Below are 18640 nucleotides of genomic sequence, written 5' to 3'. Positions count from 1 at the left end.
TGCATATGCCCACACCTTACTCCAGGTGTCCACCATCAGGCATGCATTCAGGACTGCAAGGATCCACCTTTAAGCCCAATGGTGGGAGGGCAGAAAAGCCTGATACTTTACCTACCCTACAAAGGATTAGAAGTTATTGTATTCGGCCATGACTATTACCTGGTGAAATCAGCAAAGTATGACACGTTGCTATTTTAAATAATAAAAGTCATAGCCATTGCTAAATAGAATTCCAATGGAAGCTGCTTGAAACCGTAAACAAGAGTCAGGTCTAGTTAGCAGTCATTGCTCATAGGCAGTTGGTGATAGGAAGGGGAACCGCTAAGCAAATAAATCTTTCCAGCTCCCTGCTAAAGGGTCATAGGCCTGGTGCAGTTAATAATCCAATGCAATTGTAATTAACAAGTTTGCTCACTTAACAAATCTTTCCTCAGAAGGCTAACAAAGTCACAAGGTCAGGCAGCTGGCCAAGATGGTCTATCTCGTCAAGGTCATCCCCGGATGTCTGCGCCTTTTTGCTTTTTCCCAGCCCCTTGTTTAGGAATTTTGCAGCAGATGATGTTATCAATGTAAGGGTAGTTATATATAAAAAATTATTTGTCTGTAAACAGGTGCTCGGACCTGACAGGGCTACCCAGGTCTGGGACCTCATGCATGAGTAGTAAAGCTTCTCCTGACCTCACCATTCCTAAAGTACCGCTTGTTCTTCCTCTGCCTGAGTAAAAGGTAGATTTCTGCAACAGTTCTGCTTAAGTATATTTAACTTAAAAGCTAAAGAATAACTACTATTTCAGTAAACTGAATGCCCCTGTTTTGTTAACCGTCTATATTTGTACGATCCTGTATATATTTGATCTTATGTTTTAAGTGTGATGCTAACTTAAGCCAAGTCATCATTTACATTATTACAATATGGAGTTTGGAGTGACAAATTTGTTTAGATTTATAATATGTATTGCCCCTTTAAGGAGCTCTAAAGGGGTTTTAGTTTTTAGTAGTGTAATGTGGAGAAAATATTGCAAATTCCCATTCTCATAAATGACTATGAGGTTGTAGGGTAAGTAAAGTATCAGGCTTTTCTGCCTTCCCTCCATTAGGATTGATGATGGATCACTGTGGTCCTGAGTGCATGCCTGATGGCGGGCACCTGGAATAGGGTGTGGGCCTGCATAAGTGGATACACCTGGGCTGAGAGACTGTGCTCATAAGGGTGGTGTCATGAGGACACTAGCAGAGCAAAAGAGAAGCAGAGATCACGAGAGAGTCAGATTCGCTGGGGGCTGGCAGGTCTCCCCCCTGTCCCCCAACCCCCCACCCCTGCCACCCCTGCCTGCCGTGAACCTGGTAAACTCAATAAAAGCCTGAAAAAGCCACTGAGGGCTCCAGGACGCCTCCTTTACCTCGTTTACCTGTCTACTTGGATCATAGAAAACCTGCTCTGTGCCTTCCTGCCCCTACAGAGCTGTATATCCATATACCTTATGTAATATATGCAAATATCTCCAATCTGATTATTGCACAGTCAGCATTCTGGAACATATCATTTCCAGTTAGTATAGGTACGATCTTTTGTAAAACTCATAATTCATTCTATAATGTTTTTCAATTGCCCTCAGTTCCTATTGTGCTGAATCAAAATGTGAGTGTGAAAGTCTGCAACCAGGTGGGTTGTTAGAGGCCATGGAGGGAAGCTCCTTTCCTCTTTGAAACCTCCTATTGTACTTTCTCTTCCCCTGAAGTACATCTTTTGAAATTTCAAAATACAAAAATTAAAAGGAAAAACTCAGTAAAGATGAATCATTATTATTAAATGTGCATCTGGAAATGGCCGTTGGGAATAAGAAGATCAGCAGTGTTTTTAACATGAGCTCGTTTTCACTCTCATCAGCTTAATGTTGGTGTCATTTTTGAGTCTCAGTGGTTTTACATTAGCCAATTTGTCCAGAAACTCTTCTACCTCCTACAGGGAGGGCATAAATGGTGCTAACAAGAGTTGCAGAGAGTGCAAATTAGCCTCTAATCCCTGCCTGCTGCTTACATCCTGTGATTAGGATTCCTGAAATTCATTCCTATTTTAAGTTCAAGACACTTCCCCATCAACCCAGCCATCTCACAGATTTCATGTAATATGATGAAAAGTTTTCAAACAAAAGGAGCCCATGTTAAGCCTGATATCAAATTAGTCTCATTATAAGATTGAGGATGTTTTCTTAACCACATCAGCGCCACTCTGGAAATTTTGGTAACTTAGGGCGGGGAAAGGGTGATGAGGATAAAAGATCCCCACTGATAAGAGTACTCTATGTTGGCACCACCCAACAGGATTAGCAATACCACAGGAAAGACTGGGCAATTCTCTTAAGGGCACAGTTGACTCTTACCATTTGAGGAGCAGGGTGGAGCTGGTGGGGAAAGCTTAGAACGCCCCCTTTTCTCACTGACAACTTGACTTTGTTTTTGTTTTCTGCTCTTTCCATCTTCCCTTTAGAGCATCGTGTGCACTGGGCGGCGTCAATGGCACCCTGAACCCCGCCTGGTCCACTGCATCCAGTCCTGTGAGGTAAGCCCCTCCCCTGCTCTAAACACAGGCCAGACAACTCTGGTCTGCCCAACTCACAAGTACCTGAGTCCTTAAAATCCCAAATCCTACACTTTCCCCAGCCCCAAGCCCTTTGTTTAAGCCTCTTAAATTTAGTTCCCCAAATTACAGATTTTTGGATGTTTGATTTATTTTAGCAAAATCTCCAACATTCCATTTTAAATGACTTAGTAAGCAAGAAGCTAAAAAACAAGTCAGAATTATTTATGGTTTGGGGATTCTCTAACTGGGCCTCGCTGGAGCTTAGTTAAAATCAGGGTTTTGCAGAACAATGCCCCAGACAGGTTTGTTTGGCTAGCACAAGTGTCTAAAAACTCATTTGTTCTAGTTGTCAGTGTTTAAAAATTGGAATTTTCCCATACAATTTGTATATCTGTAAATAATATCACACAAACCCAAGCACATAATACTCCAAATAAAATATAAGACTCTTTGTACAAAGGATTTCTCTACAGAAGCAAGGTTATTTGGCACACATGGCGAAGGTGAGTTGCACCTGAGTGGCAGCACCAGCTCCAGGGCAGCTGCTTTGTACCCCAGCACAGCCTCCCCTCCTTCTTGACATCTCACCTAGTGGGTTTCCCTCAGTAAGTCAACTGCCTGGGGTCACCGGGCATCTGAGTTTTGGACCTTTGAGGTAGACCTGCAGACCCCTGTTGATTCATGCAACCTAGACCTTTACTACCTCAAGGAATCCTGTCTTGATGCAAGTGGGGTGTGGGATGCCATGAATTCCTTATCTAGATGAACAGGAGTTTTTGCCAGGAAGAATCAAGAATGTGATAGAGCCTTGCTGGTGGAGGATGACCAAGGACTCCTGACATGGGAGAGGGGATGTATGGATGTATGTGCATACACACACACACACACACACTCTTAAGTCCTCTCACCCTGAATAACCAGTAACAAATACAAATACTCTCTCAAATACAAACAGTCTCAGTCACAATATGTTTTGTCATCCAACTCTCACACTGGAAGTAATTAAGCCACTTAGCAGCAATTCTTGGGTAATTCTGGCTTTTCCTTGTGTGCTAGAGAGAGCGATTTAACTGCCATTGATGTCTAACACCTCCCCAGCCCCCATACACACCCAACCACATGCATGTTAGTCCCTCAGCTCTTCTGTATTTCTGTTTCTCTTGATCTAATTCTGGGAAACTGGGTCTACATGAGGCCAACGAGGGGGAGAGGGTGGGGTGTGAGACAAAGGGAAAACTGGGTGGGGAAATGACACTAATAAAATAGCATTCTGAGAGTGCACCAGGAAAAATGCTAGCATCGAGTGTGCTTTGTTACAGTGTGGGCCAACAAAACAGCCTATCTTCTGCCATCATTAGAAAAACAGATGGCAGTGGGTGGGGAGGAAGAGGAGTGACTCATCCACTGGACAGGGGGTAAAAGGGGGATGAGGAGGCCAGGGAAGTGGGAGATAAACAGACAGAGGACTTGGGGAGCTGGGAAGAGATCAAAGAGATTCTGAGAATTCCCTTCTGCTGCTTCTATTCATGATCTCAAGGGGGAGGGTGGATGACAGGCCTTGGAGTTAGCTTTAGTGTTTCTCAGAAGGTTACAATAAATAGAAAGTGTTCCCCATTTGTGCTCCCCTCCTCACTGGACCCATTACCCAGAGTTGCCCGAGGTCCTATCAGTGCCTTGCTTGTTGTGACAAGCAACAAAACCCCATTCCCTCTGAGGACTCCCCTGCCCGACTGCTGCTATGCATGTGCACACCTGAGCCTTGACAACCTGATAGCCATTGGAGCTGCCATTCCAGTGACTCTCAAAGTGTGGCCCCTGCACCAGCATGATTACCATCAGTTGGGAGCCTGTTGGAAATTTGCATTCTCAAGTCCTACCCCAGACACACTACATCACATCTGTTTTAACTACATCACTATGTTTTAATAAGGCCTCCAGGTGATTCTGAAAATGGCTCAAGTAACCATGTCCCTGGCCACTGTGGAAACAGACAAGAAGGTTCTCAGCCTCTGGATCCCAAATTGAAAACTGTCCAGAAATAATTCTAGCCAACACAATTTACGTTTTGATTATTCTGCAATATTTTCTGGGATTCTCTGGGCAGGACATGATTTCTCTTCTGGTAACCCAGCAGAGTCGAGAGGAGGAAAAACCATTTAGAGGGATAGAAGGCAGAAGCAAACAGTAAAATGAACTGGTAGCTGCAGAAAAGGAAAGGAAATGGAACTTTGAAGAAAGAAGTAATAAGAAATTCAGAAAAAGAGGGTGAGAAAGAGATAAAGCAGAAAAGAGGCTGACCTGGCATGTTCTAGGGGCAACTAGAATTTGATTCTTTACTGAAAAAGTTAGCTAAATGTATTAGGGACACTGGAGTGTTAATAAATAGCCATAGAAGCAAGATAAACCAGAGGGGTAGGTGGGAAGCTTTAAAAAAGTGCACCACAATTGGGCTTTCCTTGGTGGCATAGTGGTTGAGCGCTAGGCTGCAAAGCTGCCCGCAGGCTCTGCAGCGCCGGTTCAATTCCTGGCGACCAGCAAGGGTCCCACATGGCGCGGCAGACCTCTCCTGCCACGCCCACTGCTCCCCTCAGCAGTGTATTTCGTCAGCCTGCTGTTCTGTTCCCCGCTCTGGCTCTGGTGAATTCTCTCACCCTCCTGCGCTTCTGACTGTGCCCAGTGCTTGAATAAATAAATAAATCTTTTTTTTTTAAAAAAAAAAAAAGTGCACCACAAGCATCTGAGCTCAAATTAGACATTTTGTAACTCAGTATCTAAAAAGGGTTTTCTTTTATTTGCTTTATAATACTGAGTATGATTCTAAGATGCCCCCTGTAGGCAGTTAGCCTTTTAAGACTGGATACCTCATTCTTCATAAGCTCAAGGCAATGAACCCACCAGCTCATTATCTTAGCCCTATTCTCATTTCATGTCACTTCTCCACTTTTGCATCATATCCCCTTGGCCACCAAGATTTAGCCTTCGATTCTCCACTATTTGAGTCCTCTCTCATTCTTTTAGAGCCAGTTCTAAGGTTTTTCTTTAAAAAATCTTGTGTAAGTAACACCATCCTCTCATTTCACTTTTGTTGCCATTGTCTTAGCAAGAATATGTGTATACTACATACCTGCAGTCCAAACTTCTCCATATGTTCAATTCTTTTTTCTACTTGTTCCTTACATTTGAGTTTCTTGGCCTGGAAACACTCATTGTTTTGGGTTGTCAGAAATGTCATGACGTATTTTTGCTTGAAAACGTGTCATGACTTTTCTGACAACCCAGTATTCTCTTTTGTAAATTGCAAATGGACAAGGCATGGCAGGCAACTTAGTTGGTGAATCTACAAACAATTATAGAATCAAACCCTGGGTCAGCTGGGTGGTGTGAGCCTTTGTGTCTTTGTCTTGGGAAGTGGGGGCAAAGAGCTGTTTTGAGGAATGGTAATGAGGAAATCATGTGATGTACATAATGCAGTTGAGTGTTTTGTGTCAAAAGATCCACAGTAGATGGTTGTGGAGTGGGGCATTTTTTGTCAGCACTAGCTGTGTCGTGAATGCTTACTGAGTGACTAGAGCAGAAAGCAGGGTTTGGCTTCAATATAACTAGATACAAACTCTGAAGATACAGGAAAGGGGAAGAACAGAAAGAGGAACAGGCCATTCCCATGGAGACCCAGAGATCCATAATTCAACAAATCACCAGGTGGGAAGCTTTAAAAAAGTGCAGCACAAGCATCTGAGCTCAAAGATAGCAGCTACGTCCCATCAGTCACAAGGTCAATTCATCACCAGATTATTTTAAGAGCAGCTCAGTTCATCACTACTGTTATGCCCCCCTCTTAGAGCCTCAACATTTCTCACCTGGGCTATTGTAGGATTACCTACTTCTTCTCCCTACACCCTGACCCATCACTTCCCTCATCTTCTCTCTTGCTTCTCACCATATTCTTTCTGTTGCACCTCTCTTCTGCTAAAAATAATTCAGAAATTCTTCATTGTTTTCATATTTAAATCAGGGTCTTTTGTAGGTGGTCAATGCCTTTGTCTTTCAGTCTCTTGTATTTACCCTAAAAACACTCTGCCCCAGACGTAAAGCCATTTGCTATACAGTATTCTGGGAACTGAATGAGTTTTATAATGTGAAACCACTTGATCTGAGATTGAATATTGGCTCCTTTTGCTGAGTGACCTTATGCCTAATTACACTTTATAGAAAGGTGTGTGTGTGTGTGTGTTTGTAATACATCATAAAGTTGTGAGGATAAATGAGATATTACATGCAATGAAGTCAACCTAATGACATACACAATAATGTAAAATAAATGTTATGTGCTTGCTTTTATCAATCCTAGATGAATTATCATTGTCTATGTTATTTTATGTCCTATATCCTGCGTATGTTAGGTCCCCTTCCTGGATCTCCAACCTTTGCTTGTTTTCTCTACAGCAATGCTTCTCAACTAGGAATGGTTTTGTTCACCATCCCCACACTCACCCCAACCAGGGGACATTAGCAATGTCTGAAGACATTTTTGGTTGTCACAACTGGGTGAGTGGAATCCAGTGGTTAGAAGTTAGAGATGCTGTTTAACTCCCTACTATGTACAGGACAGCTCCACAACAAATAATTATTCTGTTTAGATGTTAGTGGTGCCACTGTTGAGAGACCCTGTGCTAGGCTAGGTCCTATTGAACCTTCAATGCATTATCTAGTCATCTGTTCTACTTGAAATATATAATGACTTGATTCTCCATCTCTAACCTCTGGTGAGTTATATCATCAGTCTTTGGTCTCTTTTCATCTTAGGGAAATTATTGGTTATCCTATGTCTGCCATACTATACTTTGACTCCTTGAAAGCTGGGAATATTATCTTTTTCATCACTTAATTTTTACGGTTGTGCATAGTACTTGAAATTGCTGAAGCTCAAGAAATACTCATTGAATCATTTAATTTCACAGTGCTGGTAAAGTTATAGACACGCGTATTATCACCAAGTCAGTTCACATGCCTCATACCCAGTTAGAACCAAACACAGAACAGGACCTCCCCAGTGGCGCAGCGATTGAGCGCTGGGCTGCAAAGCTGCCCGCAGCCTCTGTAGTGCTGGTTCAATCCCTAGCCACCGGCGAGGGACCCACATGGCACACAGACCTCTCCTGCCGCACCCGCTGCTCCCCTCAGCAGCGTATTTCATCAGTCTGTCTGTTCTGCTTCCTGCTCTGGCTCTGGTGAATTCTCTCACCCTCCTGTGCTTCTGACTGTATCCAGTGCTTGCATAAATAAATAAATAAATAAATCTTTTTTAAAAAGTAAATAAATAAAATAAAATGACTTCACTTATAAAAAAAAAAAAAAAGAACCAAACACAGAACAGAGTGTTTGAAGCACTTTATTAATCAAAAAATGGTGCCACCCAGGGTGATGCGAACCTAAGCTCAAACCCACCGCCCCAGTGAAGAGGCTGAGTGTTTGTAGGAATGGGTATGTGCCAAGGTTGGGGAAAGGAATTAACTATTTTAAGAAAGCACATAAATCAGCAAAGGGTATAAGGAAGCAGGCATCTTGGCATAGGCTCAAATCTTTACCTTCAGTGACTCGAGGGTGGTCCCATCGCATTGATTACTGCAACACAGGTCCCATGTTAACTCATAATCCAGCCTCCCCATGCTGGATACAGAGGTGTTTGTGCAGAAGAAAATTTTACTTTTAGGGAGGTTAGTTAAAGAGCGGTTAGCACTCCTTAACTTGTCTCGAGGTTTACATCAAACATGCAATATTTTATAACACTAGAAAACAAATAGTTATTCTGCCAAATGCTTGTCCAATAAAGTGTACTCTTTTCCCAGCATGAAGCGAGAAAAAGAGATGGATAAAAGGGAGGAAGGGGAGAGAGACATGATTTTCCTCATTTTATGGGGTGATAACTGAAATGAGTACTTACTATATTCATGAACACCATGAATATGTAAGTGCATTTAAAATAAAGTTATCCACCTCTTCCTCCTTTCCCTCCTGCCCTTCCTTCCTCTTTCATAAAGCCATATTTATTAATTCTGCTAAAATGTACAGTGCTATGTTCCAATTAAACTGAGAACTTTTTGTTTTTTGGGGAATGGAGCTGGAAATAAAGACCACACTTATGACCTTCCTTTGGGTAGAAATTATTAATTTCCTTTCTGTAAGATGATTAAAGTAGTGTGACCATTGACCTGCATTTTCACTCTGCTTTTCCTCTGAGCATGTATTTCTTGCAAATTCTTCTTTTCCCCCCAATTTTGTCATTTTGGATTACTGATATCCTTTCTTCAATCCTTTGCTGGTTCTTATGGAGTTTTGTAGAGTCTTTTTAAATGAAAGAGTTATGGAGGAGGACAGAAGCAGAATGAGGTCAGAAGAATTAGGTTCAAATCCTGGCTTTACCCCATCAGCCATGTGTAGGGTCTTTCTGGCTTTCCTGTAAGAATCAAGTGAAATAATTTATGTTTAGGTATTCTGTAAATTGTCAAATAATATTATTTCTAGTGATACTGCCTAAGGAATAATATACATAATGGTGTGGGCTCAGACTTACATTGAAGCAATATATTGAGAATCAAGAAACAGTCCACTTGCACCCAATTATTATCTTTATGAGTATGTAATATATTCTGCAGCTTGATGTGTTTAATTAATGATTTCTGTGTCTTCAGTAAAACTTAGAAAGCCTTCAAGATTTTTAAGAATTTCCAGTAAGTCTCTCTGGGCATAAACTGACATTTCTCCTATAAATTCTTATAAAATTGCTTGTAAATGCCTATTATCTCACTTAACACATCATTTCAAAATTCTCCAATAAGGCCATCCTTCCAACAGCCTATAAACTTCCAAGTGGTAGGATGTATTTTGTTCACTTTTGTGTTCCTTTAAAAATGCAAATTATTATTCCTCAGTGGACACCTGTTTCTACTCCCCTCAAGAGAGGGATGGAGCGTTGAAGGTAAAACTTTGACTGTGAGAGTCTTAAATGGAAAAGATTGGATCAGCATGAAAAAGAAAGGAGACAAATAATGGTAGAAAAGTAATAGAAGGAGGAGCAGAGACTAAAAACCCTGTCATATGTGAAATCAGAATACCACGTACAGAGCAGCACGAGCGGCCAGTTGTATGTTTCCTTGGGCAAGTCAGTTAACTTTTGGGAATTTACATTTCCTCAACTTTAAAATTAGATGAATAAAATTTATCTTTTAAGCTCATCAGATACCAAATTCTGAAAACTATGGAGACACATACAGTGGGGCTGTGAATTGAGGCCCTCAGAGGCCATACCTTAGTAGAGTGTAAGTTATGCTAACTTTTCAGAAATAACAACAAACCCATCCTTATTTTTGAGAAATTTTGACTTCTACACAGACATTGGTTTTGATATTTTCCATGGGTCTTTCTTTTCAAGGGCCCCTGTTTAGATTTGTGGCCTTCTTGTTAAGCCTTGCCTTCTCATTCACTGGATGAGTTGCATTTTGGAAATCTGTTGTCGCTGCCCTACTTTGGCACCAATCCAAGGCCATTTTTGCTTTTAGTTTTACTACTTCCATTCTAGCACTGACTGGCAAGAGAAAACCAGACTAAGATTAGGATGGAGTCAGAACAGGATAAAGGATGTGCAAGGACCTATTGTACGAAAATCCAATACACACAACACCATAAACTTTCATTGACTTTTATGTATCCGTCATACTGAGTGACTTCTATTGTTCCCAGTAAGAGTAATGCTTTTCTGGGACTCCCTGGTGGCCTAGGAGTTAAGCCTCAGTGCTATCATTACGATGACCTGAGTTCGTTTCTGACCAGGGAGCTAACTCACATATGACACAGCAGCCCTCTCCTGTCTCACCCGCTGCTCCTCTTAGCAGTGTATTTCAGTAAATCCACCTGTTCTGCTCCCCACTCTGTGTCTGTTGAATCCTCTGCCTCCCTCACTCTCCCCCACCAACCTGCACCTCTGGCCTATCCCCAAGATCTTCTGCACACACACACACACACAAAACTGTTTTTTTTTTTTAAAAAAAAAAAGGAGTAATGCTTTTCCTCACTCTCCTCATCAGTAGTGACAGACAATACATATGTATGCTCATAGACTTTGAGAGAGTGAGAACCCACACTGATTGATCTGGAGGAGGATTTAACAAAAGGTCGCTCAGTAAGACTCTTTGGAGCCCCTGTGTAATCGTACAGATGTTCCTGAAGAATGAAGAGCGGTCAGAAGACTGGAGGAGAAGTCCTGTACTCTATACCGGGGGTTGAACAATAAAGCCTACATGCTTGCAAGTTTTTTTTTTTTAAGATTTATTTATTATTTATACAAGCACTGGGTACAGTCAGAAGCACGGGAGGGTGAGAGAATTCACCAGAGCCAGAGCGGGGAGCAGAACCGGCAGAAAGACCGAAGTACACTGCTGAGGGGAGCAGCAGGCACGGCAGGAGAGGTCTGCGCACCATGTGAGACCCTCACCTGGTGGCCAGGGATGCGGGCAGCTTGGCAGCCCATCGCTCAACCGCTGTGCCACCTGGGAGGCCTGCAAGTTTGTTTTTTCTACCAGAAAGAATTATAGGACAACTGCTCTAAGTCCAGGAACTCTATTTATAAGGACTGTGCTTTCTCTCACCAGTTCCATGCTTTGTGCCAGGAAGATTGGTCAGAGTTGAAGAAGAAATAACTTCTTAAATAGAGCAGGTGTGTCATTCTAGTTCAAATGATAAGCTCCTCATTTAAGAAGACAGCTGAGGAGTAGCCCATGCCATGGATCATTATGGTCTATAATCCAGTGGGACTCTCAAGCCTCCTTCTGGCTACACCTGTCTTTTCCTCATTTCACAGGCAATGGTGTTGATTGGCAGTTTTTTTTTTGTTGTTGTTTATTTTTTGGTTTTTTTTGAGTGTGCTTAACGATGACCTGGGATACTTATTGTAAGAATGCAGATTCTTCGGCCTTCTCTCCCTCCCTGTTCTCACATATCAAGTCTGGTGTGATATCCAAAATTTTCCCCCTTTAGCAAATATCCCAGGTGTTTTAATGCAAGTGGTTCTCACCTGCGTTTGGAGAGGTGCTGGATAAGGATGAATTATGCACTCACAAATGATTGTAAATAATGGCACCCAGCTTGCTCCTTGGGAGAATAGGATCCATCTTCTAATAATTATGGATTAATGGGAAAATGACCTGAAAGAGAATGCAGTCAGAAAAGTCAAGAAGAAAGGCAAAAATATTTGGAAAAATGTTAAAACTAAAATTTGCTATAAACAAGGAAAGACTGGAATACTTTTAAATTATAGTTAAAATTTCAAAGAAATTTTATGGCTCGTCATCAGTAGGAAGTAGTCAGGTCTTAAGTAGGAGTCTGTTCTTAAAAATACAAGCTTCATGCAAGTGTTAAGTGGAACCAACAGAACATCTGAGTGTTTCATTGTGTCTACCATAATCTGATCCTATTTTCTCTTTAAGTCTCGCTTCCATAACCATTAGATAAAACAGGCTATATCAAAGGTAACAAAAATAATATAAAATCTTAATAATAATATGTATGGGGAAATAGTCAAGAGAACTAGGATTTTTATGTGTAAGATTAATGTAGAAGATATCCATGTGACAAATATTTTACATAGAGAAGGGTTACCAGCCATTGTCCTGAATAAAAACAGAACAGAAAATAAGGCTTAGAAAATGAAATGAACTGCTTAATCTGCCTGAGATTATCCTGAGATTATTAGAATTGATACAAGATTATAAAAGGATGTGTTTAAAGACATCTTTAGTGTTTAGAGCATTTTAAATGCTTTAGAGCAGACTCCATTTCCTGGAGTCTCAAACACAGAAGACAATGTGGCATTCTCTTTCCCTGAAAACCTCATACCCTGTGGTTTTCAATGCAAATACCTTTGTGTTTTCTTAACACAGTTGCTAGAGACACTTGTATTGTTACTATAGGAGTATTGTACTACCTTGACAGAGATGGCTATGTAGGGAATTGGGTGTGCAAAGACAGAGTTTGGATATCTTGGGGACAAACTTAGCTTTAGCAAAGTGGCTGCATTTACCTAAATGAGGTGGGTAGTTGTATCATTTTCACATATTTAGTAGTTGATTTCAACTACTAAAGGCTTCCATCACTAATTCATTCCATCTGCTACACCATTCCTTGGATTTTTTTCTCCTGTGTTGTCTTGGATCTCTCTCTCTGCCTCCCTTTTATTATGTATATTCCAGATGGTAACCCTGTTCTCAGTGTCTAGGACATGCACTTCTTGATCACTCATGGGTAATGGGCACCCTTGGGCACTGCCTGGGTCTACCTCACTAACTCTATGAGATGAGGGCCCATCTATTATTCAAGAGGTGGAAATGATGCCATGAACATCGAGTTTTTATTGCTCCTTTTTCTCCTTACCCAAAGTTTGAGCCAAGAGGGGGCAGAGAGGAGCTTGAGTCAGACTAAAACATCCCCTTCTAGGAGATGTGCTTTATTCTGTGGTGCAGAATGCCTGCATACAGATCTGAATGAGACATTGGAAGTGAAGGTAGGTAGAGGGTCCAGGTTAGCCTGCCTGAGATCATACCTGGACCAGTGATAGTTAAATAACCTCTGCATATGTGGGACCCTTTTTGGAGGAAAGTCTTTGTCTCTATTAGGATATTTCCCCCTTATTTTTTAAGTCAAGTTTATAGATAGATAGATAGATAGATAGATAGATAGATAGATAGATAGATAGATAGATAGATAGATAATTGACTGATAGAACTAAATAAAAGTTACAGTTCTTCATACTGATTTGACTCCACTGCAAGGTTATAAAAGGATGGCAAAACCTATCAACATAATCATAAATTTGAGGGAACTTCATTCAAAATGTTGCAGGGGTGCAGGGTCAAGTCTTCACCCCTCTGGACTCTTTTCAGACTTGGACAAGCAAACAAACCAGCATCAGACAGTTTAGCAGGAGAAAAAGACCAATTTTAATGACTTCATTATGAAGAATCTACTTGGCTAATCATTTTAGAGTAAATAGGACAAACCTAGGGTTTATATTCTGAGCTAAGGAATGAGATCGGGGCCTGGGGCATCAAAGAGAGAGGAGGGAGTCTCACATGATGAGGAAGGAATAACTTCATATGAAAAAATCTTGCCTCTAGATGTTTGCCCTGCCTCAAGATAGGTTTGATGAGAAAGGGGCCATTTCTGGAATAAACCTAAGTAGTCTTCATTTAAGGTTATGGTGGCAGTTTATTTCTCCCGAGACACATAGGGCTTTAACTGACCTTGTCTCCACAGGCCAAGGTGCCACATATTGGGAAGAGCCCGCTTTGAATATCTTTTTAAAAGCCTTTCTGAACATGTTGGGCGAGGGTGATCCTATAAGGTAAACCAGCGCAGGGGACTGTCTGGGAGATGCCGGTGCACATGTCCTGTGGGGGTCGGTCGACTGAGCTCAGCCCTTCCTGTGGGGAGGCAGGAGGTGACCTTTTCTCCCCAGTCAAAGCACTACAGCTGAAGTGAGTCAGGGCAGCTTTGTCTTTCACCCACACAGCTCTCTGAGACACAAAGTGGGAGTGGTGACCTTGGTCCTGCAAGGAACCAGAAATGGACTTGGGCAACCTGGTCCACGAGCAAGGCAACTGCACCCCTGGGAACTTGGTAGAGATTCAGAATCTCAGCTCCCACCCCGGACATCAGAATGGGAAGCTCAGAATAGAGTTCGGCAATCACCTCCTCCAGAGGATTTTGTCTGAAGACCTGTAATCCAGAATTTGGGGAAATACAGATGGTGACAGCTGAGAGGGAGAGTTTGAAGAATACCCCAACACAAGACTCCATGTCTGGTTCCACATCTTGAGCCTTGCTGTTCCCCTCAGCATCAGGATAAACCATTTTTTCCTCTGTCTTTTGTCATTTCTCTCTGAGAGATTTCTGTCTTTGCTACTCATGTCTTTTTTATCACCAGATAGTCACAAGATACTTTCAATAAATGCCAAGATTAGAACTTGGAAGTGTGACCAGATAGAACTGCTACTTATCTTGCAAAAAGTGCTTTCACCTGGGTTTGTCTTCATACATTCCTTATAAAAAAAGAGAAAAAACAGATCTTTTTTCTATAAATACAGACAGAAAACTGAATGTTCTACTCTAACTTTATCACTCGTACACTGTGTGATTGTGAAGTTAACTTCTTGTTTCCTTTTTATTTATATTTTGTCATTCAAATAATAGCCGACAATTAAATTGTTCTTTGCCACATTTTAGCTGTTTACAAATCACATAGAAAAACCATTCCTTCCCTGATTCTCAGAGGACACATCATATGGGCTTACTTTTCTTTAACATGCCTGCCAAGTTCTTCAGGATCTATGGGTGAAAGGGGTTTATAAAAATTCTAATTACTATGGGAATAATAATGGCATGAAATCAATCATGAGGACATCGACTCCAAATCTGGTGGGAATAGTGTAGGTCCTGACAAACGCAGCTCTAAATATGTGCTAGACGTGTTAAAATCCAAAGAAAAATTGAAAATTAGCTGAAGTTGGAGCTTTCTTCCAGGCTCACTGGCTGCCAAATTCTAATCCCCTGGAGATTTGTTTGTGAGTTTCGTCGTCAGTTTTGTGCAATCTCTGCACCAGACTGAATATCCCGGCATGTCTTTCATCTTGTCCAGAGCCCCATTGGTTCAGGGCTCGACTTTAGATCCTCCAGCTGGAATCTCTGAAAGTCAGATTCCAAATGTTAATTAGGACTAGGTTTTCATTTTGAAAGCTAAAACCATTGTGTTTTTTTCCCTGCTTTTTTAAAAAAGTGAAACATTAAAAGCACAACCATGCAAATTGTAAAACCTCATCTAGATTAACAACATTCATGAGAATTTATGCCTGTCTAAAACTCCCGGGGAGCCACACTGTGACATGCCGGTGGGCTTTTCACGGGCTGCCTGTGCGTCCCTTGTTTCCTCAGCCTTCTGGGTGGGCCACTTTCTCACTCTCTTAATGCTCTTTTCTCCTCCTGCCACACCCTTCTCCTGATTACTTTGTGCTTCTCCTTACTTTTCTGTTCTTTTGCTTTATTTTGCATTTCTGATTCAGATTTACCGACAATTTAAATATTACTTGCCTGCAAAATTGGCATCACAGAAACGCTGCCTTCTTTTCTTCAACCTGTCCTACCTTCCAGATGTTTCCCAGTGATTATGCTGAAGCTGTAAGGATTGATTAGCAGCAAACAAATGCAATCAGATTACACTTATAATCAATCTATCCATTCCTCTTTTTTTAGGGATTTTGCTCTATTAAAACTTTAAACTGCTTCTAGAAAGTCTTTTATTTTATTTTTTTTTATTAGTCAACATACAGAATTTATTACAGGCACTGTTCTTAGTCAAGGGACTAGATTTTAAATGCACTTAAACATAGCCCAAATACATTCACTGACATTGTTCACAAATGCTCTAGAATATTTGTTAATTTTCCATTTACCATTATGATAATGGTCATATAGGAAAAGTTCTTTCAGAAAGGTCATATAAGCGACCTTTCTAATTTCTACTTCATCTTACTAGAATAGACCTTTCATGAGGTGGAATTATTTTATTAAATACTTGTTTATTGTGACAGAGTGCTTGCAAGGTATTAAGTCTTATATGCTAAATTGTTTTAGTCTATAAAGAATACACAGGTGTTTATATACATAGATGTGGTTGTGGATGTGTGTCTCTGTCTGCCTGTTCTTCTGACTAACTCAAGACTAAACAGATGACCAGAAAAAAAACCACTAGCAAACTAATGGCAATTATTTGGAAATTGTAGCAAACAGTATGTGTAGTGGAAAGCGTGCACATTTTAAATGCTGACTAACGGTTTTAAACCTCAGATTCACCCTTTTTAGCTATATTTGTGTGTGTGTTTTAACATAATTTTAGTTCTATAAAAATAATACATGTACCTCGTGTAAAAAAATTAATCAACACCCTTAGTTAATTTGGGGGATTAGCAGTGCCTGCCCTTTACTCTCTAATCGTAGCCTCTCATGCCCCTTTGCTTCTCTGTTTCACTTCCTTTATTTCTTCTACAAATTACATCACACACATACACACACACCAAAAAAAAAAAAAAAAAAAAACCTGATTTTTTTGTTTAAGACATTATCTGTTACTTCCTAATATAGAAAGTGGGTTTTAGCTCTCATACATACACACACACACATACACACACCCCACCCCTATACAGTTGCCTTTAGAGGTACTTGGCACTTCTGATTCCAGAGTCTTTCTAGTGTTCCTGGCATTTTAGACAAGTAGGTTTCTGTCTTCTGAAATCTGCTATCAGATTTTTAATTTTTCGTTGTCCTAAATGCTGTTGAATTCTCTATTGGCTGTCATTCTCTCTTCTGTTCTCTTTTCTCTTTTCTCTTGTGATTTTATACGTTCCTTGTTCCTTTACTTCCATTTAGTGGGCTTCTAAAAGAAGCAGATATAAAAGCAAATTAAATTCATGTTTTACGAATACTGAGATATAATGGCTGCTCAGTGATCATCAGTGTACTGCTCCCACTTCCTTCAACAGAGTTTGTGTCTATGGGGAAGTAAATAGTGGTACCTTATGTTTCTTCTGTTGTCTCTTCTACCTTCTTTTTTTTTCAGTCTAGAACTAAGCAGTAAACTCTTCAAAGTGTTTAACTCCTTAAAGTGTAAATTTTAGCTAAAGAAGCACTAAGCCATAGAATATACATTTATTGTCCATTCCTTGTAGGAGACAGGTGATAATAGAATGATTAGGGGACAGTGTCTGTATATCAAGAGAGAAGATGTGTGCCCAGACAGTATTTGAAGTAGGAATGGAGATGTAATTGTGATTCTTAGAAAGCCATCCAATGGGAAAGATAAGCTTCTGAATCTAAATTCCTGGTTCTTGGGTGGGTAGTGAATACCATTCATCTCTGTAAATAAAAAGAAGCAGACTTGTGGAGGAAGATAATGGACTTGGTTTTAGACTGAGTAAATTTAGTACAAGTGGATATAGGCTGGAGTTCAGGAACACAATCTCAGTTGACAACTTACCTTGAGAAATGCTCTAGAGCATTTGTTATAATATATATATGGATGATAATTGATGGTAGGCAAGTGGTTGAGAACATGCAGAGCATGTGAATGGGAAAGGTGGGATGGGGGAAGACCTGGGAGAAGTAACATAAGGGGAGAACAGAGGAAGTGAAGCCAGTCAAGGAAATAGGGCAAGCATTATTAGAAAGATAGGAGGAAATAAAGTGGTCTTAGGAAAACTGTGGAAAAAGAGATGCTTAAGGCAAAGAGATGGTGAACTGTGTTAAATACTACAGAATAGAAAAACGAGTTGAGTTGCCACAGAGCCAATTAGATTTATGATTGAAGCACTCCCACATGGTAACCATGGATTGGGTGGAAAGAGCCACAGGTTGGAAATAAGTAAGAAAGTAGATGCAGCAAATAATAAATATTGTTTCCAGAAATTGGCCAGCGTGAGAAGTGAGAAGGGCAATAACAAAAGTGGAAAACAAATGTCCGTGGAAAGACTTGATATGGAGAAGATTCAAATCTGTTTATTGACTGTGGGCAATACTCAGGTCTAGAATCTGGAGGCCCAAGGTAGAGAGAGGATAAAAGTTGTTAAAATCATATTGACTCTGACTCAGGCAAGAAGGAACAGCAACTGAAGTAACTGCAACTGAAGTCATTTGTTGAGTATCTGATGGAATTCAAGAATTCAAGGATTTCCTAGGCAGTAGTTTCTAATTTCTCTGCACATTTTCCCATCTCAGTTGATGTCAACTTCATCCTGCCCAGTTGCTCAGGACAAAGCTCTGGTTGTAATCTTAATTTCTGTCTTTTGATCTACTCATCCTTATCTCTACCTTTAAACAATCCAACCACCTCTCACCATCTCAACTGCTGCCACCTGGTTTGAGATTTCATCAACAGCTACTTGTATTACTGCTACCTAGATACAACCTCCTGATCGTCCTCCCTCCTAGCCCTGCCTTACCATGGTGTATTCTCAACACAGC

General features: G+C 40.7%; 1 protein-coding gene across 2 annotated transcripts in view; it reads left to right on the top strand.

Annotated features, from left to right (window-relative positions):
* The window catches only part of PAPPA2 (pappalysin 2), a gene marked incomplete at its 3' end in the record, with an annotated part of 286538 nt that overhangs the window by 244600 nt on the left and 23298 nt on the right, over window positions 1-18640 (top strand). For both annotated transcript variants that reach the window (XM_084251295.1, XM_084251294.1), the window contains exon 20: window positions 2489-2560. In XM_084251295.1, the coding sequence (XP_084107421.1) occupies window positions 2489-2560 (72 nt within the window). The remainder of the gene's footprint in view (window positions 1-2488; window positions 2561-18640) is intronic.

This window comes from Talpa europaea (genome assembly GCF_964194135.1).
Source record: "Talpa europaea genome assembly, chromosome: 12".
NCBI classification, from domain to species: domain Eukaryota; kingdom Metazoa; phylum Chordata; class Mammalia; order Eulipotyphla; family Talpidae; genus Talpa; species Talpa europaea.
Note: the sequence above shows the minus strand (reverse complement) of the source record. Positions and strands in the feature narration are given on the sequence as shown.